At 40.7% G+C, this 17,897-nt stretch overlaps 1 protein-coding gene across 1 annotated transcript; it reads right to left on the bottom strand.

Moving 5' to 3' along the window:
• Window positions 1-3,571: 3,571 nt before the first annotated feature.
• KRT24 (keratin 24) lies at window positions 3,572-7,664 on the bottom strand. The gene is made up of 8 exons (XM_004434521.3): window positions 7,095-7,664; window positions 6,187-6,269; window positions 5,641-5,797; window positions 5,212-5,373; window positions 4,989-5,114; window positions 4,421-4,638; window positions 4,110-4,207; window positions 3,572-3,911 (listed from the first exon to the last, which is right to left on the bottom strand). The coding sequence occupies exons 1-8, from the start codon at window positions 7,662-7,664 to the stop codon at window positions 3,808-3,810; spliced, it is 1,518 nt and encodes a 505-aa protein (XP_004434578.2). The 3' UTR covers window positions 3,572-3,807.
• Window positions 7,665-17,897: the final 10,233 nt, after the last annotated feature.

Here is a 17,897-nt window from a genome sequence, read left to right on the forward strand (position 1 = left end):
GGTAATGATTTAGAATATTCCATATTATAACGTGTTGTCTTTGGCTGTTGCAGTTTCTTGAAAACAGTTTCCAGAACTTTGGACAAGTTTGTGGCAGGTAGGTTGGAAGACAGTCCTTGTCTTTGAAATGTCGGTGTCCCTCCCAGCTGATAGCCAGTCAGTGTTTCTGGATTGAGCTTTGATATCTTCCCTGCTCTCCCACCTCTGGGTGGCTCCTGCATGCATTTTGAGAGAGAGAATGAAATTCTCCTCGGAGTTGTGAGTGACTTTCTGGCAAGTTTATGTGGAAGTCAATGTAAATTTTTCTATTGTACTTTATAGATGTACATTTGTAGGATATTATAACAATGTTTTTTGCAATCTTTTCTTTTTCTTTTTAAAAGATAGCTATGGCAATAAGACTTTTAGACTTGTAATTTGTTTTGCTACTCTGTAGACCTTTTGAACACTACCCAGATCTATGGTGTCATTAAGAGCAAAGCTGGATGGGCCAGCCCCAGTGGCCTAGTGGTTAAGTTTGGTGTGCTCTGCTTTGGCGGCCCGGGTGTGGTTCCTGGGTGCGGACGTACATCACTTAGCTGTCAGTGGCCATGCTGTGGCAGTGGCTCACATAGAAAAAGAGGAAGATTGGCAACAGATGTTAGCTCAGGGCAAATCTTCCTCAGCAAAAAAACAAAAAAAAGAAGAAAGCTGGAACCATGTGGTGCACATCCTATTGTAGTTTTGTAACGAGCTCCCATACACTCTTCTGTTCCTTGTGGTTGGGTCAGCAAAGTAAACACTTTATCACTCCCATTCTCCGGGAATCTGCATTTTGTACATGATAGATCTGTGGTACACTCTGGGGTTGTCCTTTACATGTCATTTAAATACTAACCTTAAAAAAAGGTGGTTGAAGTGTTACCTCAGTTTTTGTTCTTTCTACCTTATCATTTCATGTTGACATGTACAACACGTTGACATGTTGACACATTACAAATGAATAAATTGTTTTTAAAAGGGCTTGACCAGTATTTCCTTTTCTTCAAGTATCACATTTGAGCCACTGATAATTTTTAAGTGATTTATTACTTGCAGTATTTTGTTACTTGAGGCAGTTGTTTGGAAAATATTACTTGAGCTGCATTTTGGGTAATTCAGCACTTTGTTTCTTCTTGTAGGTCTTTTGAACACTAATTCCATGAAGTCATTAGCAAGTTTAGGCTACTTTCCATAGAGCCTCAAATTCTTTGGCTGTTTCCTCTTTTCTGCCCACTATAAATTTTGTTTCTTTTTTCTAATCTCTGTGAGGACAGATGCCATTTCCAGCATCCTCACCATTCTTGTCCGTTGTCCCTTGAGGTCAGAAAGACAAGAACAACTTTATGAACCTCTGGATCAAAAGTCAACAGACGACAATCCATATGCAAGTAGGGACCGGATCTTCCTTCTTATGGGTAAGTCTACTCTCAGGATAAAGAAATGCATTCCTCTCATTTAAAAGTTAAAGGAGATAGGGCTGGCCCCGTGGCTTAGCGGTTAAGTGTGCGCGCTCCGCTGCTGGCGGCCCGGGTTCGGATCCCGGGCGCGGACTGAGGCACCGCTTCTCTGGCCATGCTGAGGCTGCGTCCCACATACAGCAACTAGAAGGCTGTGCAACTATGACATACAACCATCTACTGGAGCTTTGGGGGAAATAAATAAATAAATAAAAATTAAAAAAAAAAAAAAAGTTAAAGGAGAGTTGAACTTTAGAGTTTCAAAATAAGACATGTGCTTGTGTGGTTTTAAAATAATTTTAGGGCAGGTAATAATGAGTGAACACCCTGTCCTTAACGTTTTATTCAGCACTCTAAATAAATTTCATGATCCAAAATAGTTCAATAGTTTCAGTTTTAAAAATTGAACATACTCTTAACACATTCTACTGCATCTCAGTATGTTGGCACCTATGATCTGGTCTTTTCCACATCTGTTAACAATCATTTAGTACAAATGCTGCATCTGAACACATGCCGAGGAAACACAGAATGAGGATTTTCACTGTAAGATGATTTTCAGAGTAGTCTCATACTGTTGCCTCAACATGACCATAGCCATAAACTTAGGTCCCAGGTAGTACAGGACGAGAAGGCTTGATCTAGGAAGACCCAAGGAGAGAGGCTTTCCCAATGTGGCCATGATGGTCTGAAGTGGGGCGGGGTGGGGTGGGGTGGGGGGGGAGGCTGGAGGGTGCACACAGCTGGTTTCCATTTCTGTCCTTCCACCATTACTCCAGGCTGGATCAGCTGGTTCATATTTCTTAACTTTTCAGCAGAGGAGAAACATCCAAGGTTTAATTTACTGTAATGGTTTGATGGGAAACATATGTTTGACTTAAGACAACGTAGCTCTTTTTCTTTGAGTAGTGGTTTCACGCTTAGCTATTAATTTTATTCTGTGGTTAGCTATTTAAGCAGAAGTCACAGTGTGCCTGTAGGTTCATTCGGCTTTATTCAATGTGCCTAGAAAATGAAAAATTACATTTTTGGTTGTTTTGATTATTAAGATTTGATAGCTCATACAGCTTAGTGGTTTTATATCTGAAGGTACAGTTTACATGAATTACGTTCAGGTTTATCCTTTTGTAATTTTAAATTTGGCTTTTTATGCGAAGTCCTATATTCTTTTCTTGAGGACTGGCTTGTGGGGTTAATTCTCTAATTTGTGATCTGGTCATATTAAATTCCTTGAGTGGGAAAGTCTTTACTCAGCCTGGCTTTGTCCTATGTCTGATTCTTCCTGGGACCCACCCTGTACCACCTCCTACCTTACTTTAACAGGCTTCATTGTCCCAAGCAAGACAAGACAGCCATGTGGACCACTCACAGGGTAAAAGACCTCAACAATGGAGAGTGGAGAAAGGAAACACCAGCTTGGCTAAGTGACAATTTTTGGCTAGAGGTGTGGCTAGATTTGGCAAGGGAACAAGTATCTGAGCATCTCTTCTCTTTTGGGGCTTTCAAGGTTTCCAGAAATCTGGCACCATATCACATATCCAATCTTACTTCCCCAGACTTGTTATTTTGGCCAGTCTCCTAAATGTCCAGCAAACATGCTGTGTCAGATCCTTGTGGCACTTCTGGTGAATATCGTGGCATTGAGCCCTTCCGCATTAACGCCCTTTATTGTTCGCTGTCTTCTCTGTGTTCAGCTTTCTTGTCTGTCTAAAATGTAAGCTTCTTGAAGTAGGAGGCATATCTTATGTGTCTATCTTACGAAATACCCAGTTCAGTGATGGACATAAAAAACTAGGCATCAGTTAGCTATAGACTGATTATTCAAATAGTCTCATCCTTTGTAGGCTAAGCCGTTGGCTATAGTTTTAGGGACACTGAGGTCTAATTTCAGCTATCACTGAGTTCTAATGTGATGTTAAACATGTCCACGTACAAAATGGCTATCATCTTGATTTTCATGAAGAAAGTACTATATAAATAATGAATTAATATTAGTAACATAATAATGCAGCTAGATTATAATAGATAGCTTTTTCATTTCTAGTTAAAATATTGAATTTCTTAAAAAATTTCAGGAATAATGAAGTTAACTTGCAAAAGTAAATTTATTGAAGCATAGAAACAAGTAAAGCCAAGTCATCATTTCAACTTTTTCCAGAGCATTCTAACAAGAAAAGAAGAGGACGCAGAAAAATTGGTTAGTTGTCTATTTCTGAACGGAAACTGTTCCCTAAAGTTATTCAGAAAGATGACTAGATTGATGCGATTTCTTCCTTTGTGTCCTTTACATTTTTTCTCTGAAAGACACTCTTGTCGATTTGGAAATTGCTTATTTAACTTTCACCTCAGAAACACTGCTGACTTGAGATGAGACGACTTTGCCATCCACCACCTCCTCTACGATGGTCTTAGTCACTCTGGTCTTATTTGGATCTGAAAATTGTAGAATCACAGCGTCAGTCTGGAAACTCTCACAGAAACACAGACCAAGAGAAATTCAAGTGCATTCATCACGTGTGCTCTCTTTGGGTAAAATGGTGTAGACAATAGTATACACTTTTTATATGACAAGCAAAGCATGCCTTTACTTTTAAATTATAAAATTATCATGAACATTAAAAACATGTCTACCTCTTCCTTGGCCAGAAGAGCTCGCAGATCTTGAGTCACTGGATATCAAATCCCTGGATCCCAAGTTTCTAAAATCACATGCTCCAAAACCAGAACCACTGTAGAAAAAAAGAATTGTTTTCCTTCGTAGTTTGCAAAGGCAGGAGAAACCCTCCATGCAGGGGGCTCTCCGTGGTGACGGTAGATGTCTTTTGATCGGATTGTGTCATTGGTTCTTTATAAATACAAATCCAGTCCCCAACTTCCTTTATGGTTTCATAACATAAATACCCCAAACTGTGCATGTTAGCATGCTCATGACTTTCACTTACCCTCCCTCTCCATCGAGCAGGCGGCGGTAGGTCTCGATCTCCATCTCCAGGCGGGTCTTGATGTCCAGCAGTTGTTCATACTCTGCGTTCTGGCATTCGGTCTCGCCCCGGATCTGGCAGATCTGCTCCTCCAGGCTGCTGACCTTCATCTGGATTTCTGACAGCTGAGCCATGTAGCCAGCTTCTGTGTCGGCCAGGGTCCCTTCCAGGGAGCTTTTCTATGAGAAAAAGCAAATAAAAAATTCATCATGAAAATAAGTCATTGGATGAGTTTTTTAAAAATACAAAATTTTATAAGGTACTAGGAGAAGGACACCTTTACCAAGTTACAACCTATATTGTTATATCACTGCTTCCTTAATTTTTGTTGGCATTACTGTTTTGAAATTAAATCTTTTATGGATAGGGTATATTATCTTTAACTGGAATATTCTGTGCTCTCTTCAACCACAACACAGTCCTCGTTAATATGGCTTTTATTACGTGCCAAGTGGAATATCTTGGCAAAGAAAGAAAACTGAATTGCTTAACTCCCTGTTGGAGATTTTGCAAAGCTCTTTGCACCTACCATGGCCAGTTGGGACTGAAGCTCAATCTCCAGGGCTTGCAGAGTACGTTTCAGTTCTGTTATCTCACTCTTGGCGGAGCTGGCTGCCCCAGCATCAGTAGAGATCTGTGCTTGCAGCGCTGCACTCTAAAGAAAAGTAAAATGCAGTCATTGTGGGCTGATGAAATGAGCGGAAGGGGCTGTGCGTGGCCGCGGGCTCGGCCGTTCAGTGGTGATAATCTACCTGTTTGTTGAACTGCTCCTCGGCCTCCCGGCGATTTTGCTCAGCCAGCTCCTCATACTGCGCCCTCATGTCATTCAGTAACTTGGTCAGGTCGGTTCCTGGGGCGGCATTCATTTCTACAGTCACATCTCCTCCGGAGGCTCCTTGTGTGCTCTTCATTTCCTAGCACGAAGCAAAAAAAGACCATCGTGATGAAAACAAAACAGCAATGACTTCCTAAAATGTGCATAGCCAGCAAAAAGTTGAAAGTAGGACACTGAAGGGAACCCTCCCATCACCAAATTCAGATATAATTTCTCATTATTACTTTTTTTCCTTGTCATAAGACTTGGAAATTCAATACAATTTATTTTATTTTATTTTTATAGAATGGACTTGGGGGAAAATACGTAGGCCAGAGTCGTTGAATCACGTGGAATGTATTCCTACCTCCTCGTGGTTCTTCCTCAGGTAGGCCAGCTCCTCCGTGAGGCTCTCGATCTGCATCTCCAGGTCGGAGCGAGTCATGGTCAGGTCATCCAGGACTTTCCGCAGGCCGTTGATGTCGGCCTCTACGGACTGCCGGAGATACAGCTCGTTCTCATACCTGGAAGGGGCAGCAGTAAGACAGTGCAGTACATTTCAAAGAGTACCATCCCTTCTTACATGTTCGAGAAAAAGTTTTCTTCTCTGCGCTATTTGATAAATAAAGGCTACTAAGTTTTCTCTTAGGAGTTTTTCCCCTATAAAGAACAATATGAGCCTAACGTTAATTCTATCAATGGTCAATATTTTGTATAACAAAAATTTCATCTTTAATTTGCCTCTCTCTTTTCTTGTTGGTGGAATGATGGTTTTTAAAGTTTACCGTTGGAATGTTTGTGAATTTAGGTCTTGATCCCCTAAAAGATTTTTTTTTTAATTCAGAAAGATTAAGCAATGGATTGAATTTTATCATTCCTACAACATTCGTTTTCAAGTCTTTACTTTTCTTACTTCAGTCTGAAGTCATCAGCAGCCAATCTGGCATTGTCAATCTGCAAGACGACCCCAGCATTTTCAATGGTGGCAGTAATGATCTGGAAAAGGTAATAATAGGAAATAAATCAGGGATGCTTTTTACCTTGTGTCTGCAAGCCCACTCTTGAGGGTAGCTGTCCCCTGAGTTAGCTTTTAAAGGTGAATTGCTTTGAAAACTTGCTTAGTAATGACACCTGTATTGATAATCCTGGAGTATTTGGACTACATTTTTCTGCAAAAATTAACAGTTTGCACGTTTACTGGAATAGGCGTGAGGCATTGTTTTATAGAATTCAGTCCTCTGCATATTTCTGCTGCTTTGGAAGATTAGTTATTCTATGAGCTCTTTCAGAAAATAGTGTGAAACACGAATTTCACTTCGAAAAAAGCTTTTAAAAATATATTTCCTATGCAACAGTGCCTGAACATTTTAGATTCAACCACATTCTCATACAATATTTGCACCAGATTTTCTAGGAAGAAAAATGTCATAAAGACGTTTTAAATCTGGCAAGATGCTAAAATATGTCAACCTGCCAGAATTAATCATGAAATAATTAGATTAAGCTAGTGTTGACTCATTGCCATCACTCTTATACATACATGTTAATTAGCTGCCAAACATTGTATAAATTTTCTTCTCATGTAGAAATACTCAAATTGAGATGCAAACAGAAAATTAATAGTTAATGGTTACTTAATGTGGTTGAATGTCATATACAGTACTGTCATAGTTAAAAAATACCAAGTTCCATTTTGCATATACAACAAGCAAATATGTTTTCAAATAATTCCTTGACTTAAATTCTTCACTGCAGTCCATGATCAGAAGGAAAGCAAAAGATACAGAAATAATAGAAACTCAGCAATGGATAGTGTCTCACCTGATTCCTGAGATCTTCAATTATTCGATAGTATTTGCTATAATCTCTTCCACCATCTCCAGACCCAGACCCAAATCTGTCATACCACTCCTTGATTTTGTTCTCCAGATCAGTGTTGGCCTCCTCCAGGGCTCTGACCTTGTCTAGGTAACTGGCCAGGCGGTCATTGAGGTTCTGCATGGTTTGCTTTTCACCCCCAGAGAAAAGCCCCCCATCGCCAAAACCACCACCCATACCACCACCATAGCTGTAGAAGCCTCCACTAGCACCACCAAATCCAGAACCCCCACCAAATCCAGAACCCCCACCAAATCCAGAACCCCCACCAAAGACAGCTCCAGAGCCTGAAGCTCCTCCAAACCCGCCCCCTACTGAACAGCTACCAAAACCCTGTCCAAAGCCAGATCCCCCACCCAGGCCATAGTGGCTGGTTCCTCCTTGGAAGCCTCGTGCAGAGCCACCCCCTAGACCACATCTGCTTCCACTGCTGAAGCTGCTGCCACCAGCAGACACCTTGACGGAGCTGCCGCCTCCAGCCCTGGAGGAGGAAATGCGAGATGAGCAAGACATGATGATCCTGCAAACGTTTAACTTGTCCAGGCGAATAGAGGTGACAGTGACGAGTATTTGCAGGCTGACTTTTTGGCCCTTATATACACATTTTTAGGGTGTTCCTTTTCTGTGTCACTTCTTAATCCCTGTTACAGTTTTGCTAATCTGCAATTTGATAATTTCTTTTTTGTGAACCCACTCTACTGGCTCTTTCTCTGAAGCTGGGTCAGAGCCTCTGGGCATTTACTATCTCAAGAAAAAAAAATATGGTGGAGCAAAGCAAAACAATTTTTTCAGAATTACAGTTTTAATCTTTCAGAGGTTTTGATGACTGACAATTCTTTCCTGAAAGAGTAATTCTATTAAATTTGCTTCATGATTTCCCCATTGCAGAGCACTTCCCCAGATTAACAAGTGTAATTAAAATACTTAATATGATGAGAATGGAAATTTCCCATCACACTTGTAACTTTTTGTTCGTATTGTTCTCTTAAAGTTGAAATTAGCTTTAGCATCAAGTTAGTTTCAGATTTACTTAATTGTCCTTCTCTATGATTATTTCAATCAGCATATTTCTAAGTTTGTTGAAGTGTGTGATTTTAGGTTATTGTTTTCTTTGTATTTTGAGATCAAATTAGATATTTTCACTCTTAATATGAAAAACTTACTAGTAGTCTTCCATGTTCAAACACAACAAGTACAAAGCTAAGTCATTTTCTCCCAGAACAAAATTTGGCAAAATGGTGTGACTGAACAGATGCTGGTGGAGAAGAGGAAACTTGCAAAGGGATATGCTTAATTGAAACAAGAGAAAGAATGGACAAGGGTGATGGGGAAGGAAGACAGGAAAAGAGAGGAAGGAGCGAAGGAAGAGAAACTGTCACAGAACTGGTGATTTCTGCTCTATTCTTGTAGGTGGTTTATAATTTCTTTGGTGTCTGACAAGAGCACAGGGCTGAAATTGACTTTTGGGTGGTGCCAGATCCACTGGGAGTGGCCTCTCAGGACACTTATTATTGCAAAATGTTTTTTTTTCTCTAAGCAGTTGAGGCTGGTGGGGCTCACAGTGGCCGTCACCAGGACACTGGCCTAAACAATGATTCTGTACAGGGGAGGTACCCGGACGATTCCGACACAATCTCAGCAACACACTTATTTGAGCAGAGAATGTCTAAGAAAGATTGGAAAAGTTTTTAGGCTGATAGTCTTAGCATCAGATCAGAGTTCATTGTGGCTGGTGTGATGCTACAAATCTGCTTTCATTGTGTTGTTGAACTTGAGACTGATAGAATGATACCAATTTCCTTCTTTAGAATCAAATCTTAAGAAATTAAGAGATGATGTTGATTTCATCTGTCTTTGTTTGGCGAAGAGGTTCTGAATCCGCTTCTGATAACCAAAGATATGCCGGAGTCGTCTTGCAGATACCGAAACCTGGAGTTTCCCCAGCCTACTCAGTGCTCATATTTTTCTGTTTTTGTTTAAAAGACATTTAGAAAAGAGGATCTGTATCCACTTCCGATAACTAATGTTATGATCGGGGCCATTTTATAGATACTGAAATCTAGAATCCTCCCCAGTTCACTTTCTGCTTCCTGTTTTTCTGTCCCTTTGTACTTTAGATTATTTCCATTCGCTTCTGCTAATAGTTTCTCTGGTTTAAAAGTGTGGTTTTTTAAAGAGACGAATGCTGTACGATTCCACTTATATGAGGTACCTGGTGTAGTCAAATTCAGAGACAGAAAATAGAATAGTGGTTGCCAGGGGTGGGGAGAGGGGAAATGGGAGTTTAATGAGTAGAGAGTTTCAGTTTTGTAAGATGAAAAGAGTTCTGGAGATTGGTTGCACAATAATGTGAATGTACTTAACACTACTGAACTGTACACTTAAAAATGGTTAAGATGGTAACTTTTATGTTATGTTTATTTTACCAAAATTTTTTTAAAAAGTGTATTTTTTAAAAAGTATAGATGCTTTGAAAAATTTTTCTTGGCTTCCTTATTGTTATACTCAGGAAGCTGACTTTTGTCGATTTCCAACTTTCTTTTTTAATCACGGTATTCTCTGTTAAACTATGTGCTTGCTTTAATCTTTACATTCAGTTATTTGTTATCCAACATTCTGCCTTTTAATTTTGCCTTAGACTGCCTTTGATTGGGACACATAATTAAATAGATGATAATTAACTTTATTTTGTAGCTCCTTATGTTATTGGCTTTTATGTTCTACCTGCATTGTTTTCACTATAGTGGGGTGTTAACTGTTCTCATATCTAGGGTGCCATCTCTCCAAGGGGTACAAGGTGTTTTGTAAACTTTAACTCATTAAGCTGAGAGTATTTCTCATGACACCCTTCAAAGGAAGGTAAAAAATGCGGCAACCATTACAGTATGTTGGTTACTGCCTCACCCTTCCCCAGAGCTGTGAAACCAGAGAAGTTCAAGCGCTAATGATTAAATGGCATGCAAACACTGAGATGGGAGGAACAATCATTGGGCTTTTCCTCCCTTTTAAAATTATGAAATATAATCTTTCCATTTTCACAGAGGCTGGCATTTGGCTAAAAGAAGGCTTAAAGAAAGGAAAAATAGCTAAGTGAAAGAAATCTGATGAAACTTAGAAATTTCAGAGCCTAGGTGGAAAGAAAAAGAGAAAATTTAGCAGTATCGTGGCCTCTGAATTTTGCCTGGGGTTTGTGGAGTTTTTCTTTAGTTGTCATGTGAGTTTTAGTTTTTCATTTTAGCAGCTTTACTTACCCTATGTTTTGGGATATTTGGACACTTGAGTCTCAATTGAGGAAGCTCGTGATAACTGAGGTATTCTCTCTTGTTTCTTATTTTTTAGCTTTCTTCCTGATACAATTTTTAATGCTGACATCTATTTCTTCTTTGTTTTTTAAATTCAGCTTCAAAATTAAGTTCTTTTGAGATGCTTCTCTGATATTCTATACTTCAGATATGACTACTGGGAAGGGCATTTAATGACTAAAACAGCCATTACTGCCCCAAATTCTTTGCCTAATAAGGCAGTGTATAAGTAAATGTCGAGGTAAATCCACAGGATTTTCTTCTATTTGTCGTATTTCCTTAAATGCATTTTCACGCTTCCTTTCTGTGGATCTATGTGCCTTTTGTTTTAAATGGTCATTTATCAAACAGACTCATCTTGATTCTGTGACTTGCAAACTGTCTAGAACGTTGGTGTTTGGTAGATTAAAGGATTTTAATCCCATACATAAATACAATTCTGTTCTTGCCTGAAGTGTTAGAATTTTTTAGTAAACATTAGTCCCCACTGTTTTGAGACATCCCCAAATTTAATACTCACTGTCTTTACATGAAATAATCACTTGCCAAAGTTCACAGATTCGTTCTTGGCATTTTTTTCTTCTGTAAAATGAAAGCCTCAAGAATCTGATGAGGTTCCAGTGAAACAAAATGTTCAGAAATGTCAGCTTCAGGGCCTGGAATCCTGTTGTTGTTCAATATATGGTAGTTTAAAACCAGCGGACTGAGCCGCAGACATCCGGGTTCCCGGTTCAATGCTCTGCCCTCAGCTATAAGTTGTCTTGAATAGTTTATGAGCAGTTTATTTTTACCTGTAAAGAACCATATAAACTACACTTCATTATAGAATATGACTTTTGTAATAAGTGCAAATGATTTGCAAATTAACCACCAACAGTTTTGTGAGATAGATTATTAGTATTTTAAAAATTTTCAGATTAATAGATTCCTTGTTTTTAGATTAGGAGGAAAACCAAATATTGAAAGATATGGCATATTGCCCCTGATGAGTCTTTAGAGTTAGAATAGAGTGAACTCAGGTCTTCTATCTTCTGTTCATTCTAGAGAATATTCTGTTGTTTGGTTTTCAAATAAAAGCATGGGGTGAGAAGAGCTAAGGGAACTAACTGGGCATAGAGCATTTGCTGAGTGTTGGCAGAACTTTTTGTGGCAGACAGCACAGAAAAAGGAAAAGCTCCAGTGCGATGTGTGTGCAGCCTCTTTGTGATACCTAACGTACTGTAGATAGACAACAAATGTTCCCTGACTGAATAGAAAACACCACGGCCTGACTTGCTTCATGTACAACTTGGGTCACTGATCTTTTGTCCTTTACGGTGTGTACTGTCTTCCAAACCTTCATTCTCCACCTTTTGGGTGTGTGATTCTCAGTGTGTGTGCGTGTGTGTGTATGTGTATTGATGGGCTTGAGGCTGAGAGGAGGTATTGTTTGGGGAGGGGGCAGAGAAGGTCGTGTCAGAATCGTCCGGTACCTCCCCTGTAGAGAATCATTGTTTAGGCTAGTGTCCTGGTGACGGCCACTGTGAGCCCCACCAGGCTCAACTACTTGGAGAAAAAAAAAGATTTTGTGATAATAAGTGTCCTGAGAGGCCACTCCCAGTGGATCTGGCACCACCCAAAAGTCAATTTCAGCCCTGTGCTCTTGTCAGACACCAAAGAAATTATAAACCACCTACAAGAATAGAGCAGAAATCACCAGTTCTGTGACAGTTTCTCTTCCTTCGCTCCTTCCTCTCTTTTCCTGTCTTCCTTCCCCATCACCCTTGTCCATTCTTTCTCTTGTTTCAATTAAGCATATCCCTTTGCAAGTTTCCTCTTCTCCACCAGCATCTGTTCAGTCACACCATTTTGCCAAATTTTGTTCTGGGAGAAAATGACTTAGCTTTGTACTTGTTGTGTTTGAATGCTCTAGAATCTCTCTCTTTTTTTTTTTTGTGAGGAAGATCAGCCCTGAGCTAACATCCATGCTAATCCTCCTCTTTTTGCTGAGGAAGACTGGCTCTGAGCTAACATCTATTACCAATCCTCCACCTTTTTTTTCCCCCCCAAAGCCCCAGTAGATAGTTGTGTGTCATAGTTGCACATCCTTCTAGTTGCTGTATGCGGGACGTGGCCTCAGCATGGCTGGAGAAGCGGTGTGTCGGTGCATGCCCGGGATCCGAACCCGGGCTGCCAGTAGCAGAGCGCAGGCACTTAACTGCTAAGCCACGGGGCCGGCCCTAGAATCTCTTTAAACAGCACAATTTTCTGATTTTCCTGAAGATCATTTAGTCAGTTATGCAGAGTTAAGCACATGGGTAAGCGGCTTTGTAAGGTGAGGTGCTTCTGTCCTACAGGGTCCAGAGTCAACACAGATGGGCTCAGAGTTTATTGATTATTTTTGCTTGAAAAGTTTTTGGACCTTTTTTTCATACCAGACAGACAACAGCCTCCTATTCAGAGAACCACAAACATATATAAGCCAGATTGTAACGTAAGCGGCAAGACCCAGCCTCCCGCGTCTCGTGGGCATTCAATCCACTGGGCATTCTCCCCTCTGTCTCTCTGAGCTGGACCCTTCTTTGGTCTTCTGATCTAAGAGAAGCTGCAAATCTTTGGGCAAGGAATCCTAGTGGTAAAATAATAGTGTCATAGGAAAGGAATGGGAAGATGTCTGATCTCATAGGTGCAGGGGAAACCTTCCCCTGTTTGTGTTCTCTGTCCTCTTTCCACTAGGACTGTAACACAACTTTATAAAAATTGTTCTCAAGTTCCGATACTTTGGATGTCTCTAGATGAGGCCACAGTTTCCTGATCTGTAACGATATTATATTGAACTATATAATTTTTCAAGTTCCCATAAAGCTCTAATATTTAGCATTTTGGTTATCAAGTGCATTACTTCTCGGTCAGATTTACGAAGTGTTTTATATTACAATTAGGAGGGATTTTCTTTGCCAGTGTGTAAACTGCAAAAGTTCAGTGTGTGTACTTGAGAACTGGGTAGAGAGTACTGCTTATTTGGTGGAAATCATGCCAAAGGAGAGGTTAGAAATTAGAGGTTCTCATTAACTGGCCTGTAAGCATCCACCCCGAGGGAAGGCCTGATGAAGGTAGCTGACTGAGGAAGAGTACACTTGCCTGGGAATTCTTTCAAGGCAATGCGCTCCATCTCTGTCACAGTTGACCAAGTGTTCACAAATGCCCATTTCTTATTCTCTGCTTAGTCTTGACCAAACTAGACAGGCTTTTCTCTTTTCTACGGGCCCCTCAACTCTGCTTGCCCTCAAGCTTGAGCAAGCACCAAAAAAAGGGGAACGTGCCCCCTTATCATCTTCTCCTGGGAATCAGGGACCACAGTGAGACCCTTTTCCTGTCAGACCCCACTGGTCATTTCTCCTTGTTTGCCCACCTTCTCCTCCAAAAATTCTGCTTCTCTCTGCCTGCCTCCTCTTTTACCCTACTAAAAAACCCTTTTTTGTATGATTTTGAGATGCTTGCAGATTTCTGAGATCAGAAGGATCTCCCTATTACAATAGTCTTTCTGATGAAAGCCTCTCCTTCTCTAAGTTAGGATTTGTTTTTATTTGATACAATTAGAATTAAATAACAAAAAGACAACCAAAACAACCTTAATTTGTAAATTAAGGTACATTCTCCTAAATAAATCTTGGACCAAAGGAAATCAAAACCGATATTACAAACCATCCAGAAAGTAAGGAAAAGAAGAAAACTTTGTCCCTGGACTTTCGAGTTGTAGCTAAAATTGTGCTGAGGGAAGTATTTAGCCTCAAATGGCTGCATTATTAAAGAGAGACTAACAATGAAGAAACTTAGTACATAAAATTTTTTTAAAAGAACAACAAAACAAAATAGATGAAAAAGATGAGTGTAACTATTGAGATAGAAAATAACAAATACATAAATACACTCAAAAACTGGTTCTTTAAAGGGACCACTAAATTAGATAACCTCTTTATGAGCCTGGTTAAGAAAAAGAGAGAGACTCAAAATATACGGGATTACAAATGGGAAAGGAGGGCCTGCCAGGTGGCTTAGTGGTTAAGTGCGCGCGCTCCAGTCCGGGTTTGGATCCTGGGCGCGCACTGACACACCGCTTCTCCGGCCATGTTGAGGCCGCGTCCCACATACAGCAACTAGAAGGATGTGCAACTATGACTTACAACTATCTACTGGGGCTTTGGGGAGGGAAAAAAAAAAAAAAAAAAGGAGGAGGATTGGCAATAGATGTTAGCTCAGAGCCGGTCTTCCTCAGCAAAAAGAGGAGGATTAGCACGGATGTTAGCTCGAGGGCTGATCCTCCTCACAAAAAAAAAAAAAAAAAAAAAAAAAAAAGAAATAGGAAAGGAGACATAACTGTGGGTGCAGAAAAGATTAAAATAATTTTAAGACAATACCATGTACAAGTCAATGGCAGCACACTTGGAGACCTTTCTAGGACTTAGTTAAATTGTTGTTGCCCCATAAGTGATCTTTGTGCCCATAGACCGGTCCTGTGAGGGCTCATCCCCAGTCAACCCCACCAAGCCTGGCTGGGATCTACAACCTCTCTACTCAGACTCATCTTGTCCTGTGAACCCTTCCCAGCTGAGGCCACAGCTCTGCCACAGTTTCCCAGAAGCCCTGTCCTCCTGGGGTAAGCCCTGTGCCTCTTCCCTCCCAGCATGCCCCAGGGCCAGTGCCGGTGGGCCGTCTGCCTGAGCCAGCTTTCCCTTCTCCCCAAGTACTTCTTTCTCATTGTTCTTATGGTTTCCACACATTACTTACCACTTGGCTATTCTTTTATTTTTCCATAAAAATTAAAAAAAAGAGTATATTCATTGTAAAAACATGTAAACACACAGATATTTTTTTCTTTAAAGATTTAAAAATTTTACAAGTAGTACATGTGTATTTAAAAAAATTGGAAACACATATAAACCTGTAGCAGAAAATAAACATCATCCATATTTCCAGTACCCGTAAATAGCCCCTGTTAACATTTTGATGTTTGATGTTGTTCCAGATTCTTTTTTTTTGTTTTCCAGCAGTAGAAGTCAGGAGTGGTCCTAAGAAGCAGATTCCTTTTTTTTTTTTTTTTTAGGAAGATTGGCCCTGAGCTAACATCTGTTGCCAATCTTCCTCTTTTTTTTTCCCCCAAGCCCCCAGTACATAGTTGTATGTCCTAGTTGTAGGTCCTTCTAGTTCTTCTATGTGGGATGCTGTCTCAGCATGGCTTGATGAGTCGTGTGTAGGTCCGTGCCCAGGATCCGAACCGGTGAACCCCGGGCCGCTGAAGCAGAGGGCGTGAACTTAACCACTACGGCACCTGGCGGGCCTCATTCCAGATTTTTAATAAGAATGTATGTAACTTGTGTACAATTATTTGCTTACAAAAGTAGATGATACTGTATTTATTGTCTTGAAACTCTACTTTTCATTTCTCCATAGGTGACTGACATCTTTTCAGGTCAATACATGAACTTGAACATTCTCTCTCTTGTTTTTTTTGTGAGGAAGATCAGCCCTGAGCTAATATCTGTTGCCAATCTTCCTCTTTTTAGCTGAGGAAGATTGGCCCTGGGCTAACATCGTGCCCATCTTCCTCTACTTAGTATGGAACGCCACCACAGCATGGCTTGATAACTGGGGCATCAGTCCAAGCCCGGGATCTGAGCCTGCAAACCCTGGGCCACCAAAGTGGAGCGTGAGAACTTAACCACTATGCCATGGGGCCAGCCGAACTTGAACATTCTTTTTTTTTTTTTTTTAGTGAGGAAGACCAGCCCTGAGCTAACATCTGTGCTAATCCTCCTCTTTTTGCTGAGGTAGACCGGCTCTGAGCTAACATCTATTGCCAATCCTCCTCCTTTTTTTCCCCCCAAAGCCCTTGTACATCATAGTTGTACATCCTTCTAGTTGCTATATGTGGGACGCGGCCTCAGCATGGCCGGAGAAGCGGTGTGTCGGTGCGTGCCCGGGATCCGAACCCGGGCTGCCAGTAGCGGAGCGCTCGCACTTAACCTCTAAACCACGGGGCCGGCCCTGAACATTCTTAATGACTGCATGATATTCCTTTGATGGACTATTGATGGGTGTTTTGTAATAGTCTATTGATTCTTCATTGTTGGACATTTTATTATGTCTAATTTTTCACTATGATAAAACACTCTGGGGGGAATGGGCATATACTAAATAACCAATTACTTAAGAATAAATTCCTAGAACTGGAACTACTGGTCCTAAGGATATACTCTTTTCTTAGGGCTTTTGATTCCCGTTGCTAAGTCATTCTCTTGAAGGTTTTTCCCATTTACACTCCATCCTGCAATGTGTTAGTGCTTTTTCCCTATGCCCTTGTGAAAATAGGTGTTACCATTAAGCAAACTGGACCTGTTTTGACGCCTTTCTTTGATTACTAGAGATGTTGGGTATCGGGCACTTTTTAATGTTGTTGGCCATTCATATTTTATGAATTGCTTATATGTATCATGTATCCACTTATTGATATGGTTATCACTTACTTGTAGATCAGTTCATGAGTTTATATATTGGGGACACCAGCCCTATATTGGACAGCCGTATATGACAAGTACAGTGTAACCCCCTGGTACCATGCAGCATTGCTGAACATTTAGACATAAAGTGATTGGCTCTTGGCTCCCCTTCTGCATCCAGCCCCCAAGAGGGTTAGCTGAAGTTAATATCTTCTAGGGTGAGGAGGGCAGATATGACGGTGGACAGGCACGGTTGGGGGTGGTGGTCAAGGATTGGGAGTTTGGGGGATGGGGAGGCTGAGCATGAGTTAGGCCAAGTGAACAGGCTGCGGATTGCTGGAAGGGCTGCTTTCTTAGAAGTCAGCAGGCCCCAGAATCCTCTTGATTTTAGACAGTGAAGATAGCTGCCAGCAGGTGGCGCCAAACTGCAGATAGGACAGAGATTTAATTTATGCAGCCCAAATCTGGAGTCCACTGGCTGGGGAGCTGCATAGATTCCCTTTGGCTTTGGGATGGATTTTTACCATATTTTATTAAAGTTTAAAATGTTGGGGCTGGCTTGGTGGCATAGTGGTTAAGTTTGTGTGCTCCGCTTTGGCAGGCTGGAGCTCGCAGATTCAGATCCCAGGAGTGGACCTACACACTGCTCATCAAGCCATGCTGTGGTGGCAACCCACATACAAAATAGAGGAAGATGGGCACAGATGTTAGCTCAGGGCCAATCTTCCTCACCAAAAAAAAAAAAAAATTTCTTTTAATTTTGTTTTACTTCTTACTGCATGGTATTTTCTTGATACAGATCTATCCTCTCCCTTCATGCTTTTTGCTTTTGGTTTTTTGATTTAAAAAGCCTGCACCATCCCCCAAATATATAAATATTCTTTCTTTTAAAAAAATTTTTAAGTCTTCGAAGGTTTGCTTTCTTATATTTCTGTAATCTGTATGGGATTAATTTTGGTGTGTGATAT

The sequence above is a fragment of the Ceratotherium simum genome, chromosome 16 (assembly GCF_057802395.1).
Source record: "Ceratotherium simum simum isolate JZ-2026a chromosome 16, ASM5780239v1, whole genome shotgun sequence".
In the NCBI taxonomy this organism is placed as follows: domain Eukaryota; kingdom Metazoa; phylum Chordata; class Mammalia; order Perissodactyla; family Rhinocerotidae; genus Ceratotherium; species Ceratotherium simum.

Coding starts and splice junctions, on each gene's coding strand:
- KRT24 (XM_004434521.3), bottom strand. CDS start 7,664: ATGTCTTGCTCATCTCGCATTTCCTCCTCCAGGGCTGGAGGCGGCAGC. Junction 5,798..6,186: donor GCTGATGACTTCAGACTGAA/GTAAGAAAAGTA, acceptor TGCCCCTTCCAG/GTATGAGAACGAGCTGTATC. Junction 5,374..5,640: donor TGAGGAAGAACCACGAGGAG/GTAGGAATACAT, acceptor GCTTCGTGCTAG/GAAATGAAGAGCACACAAGG.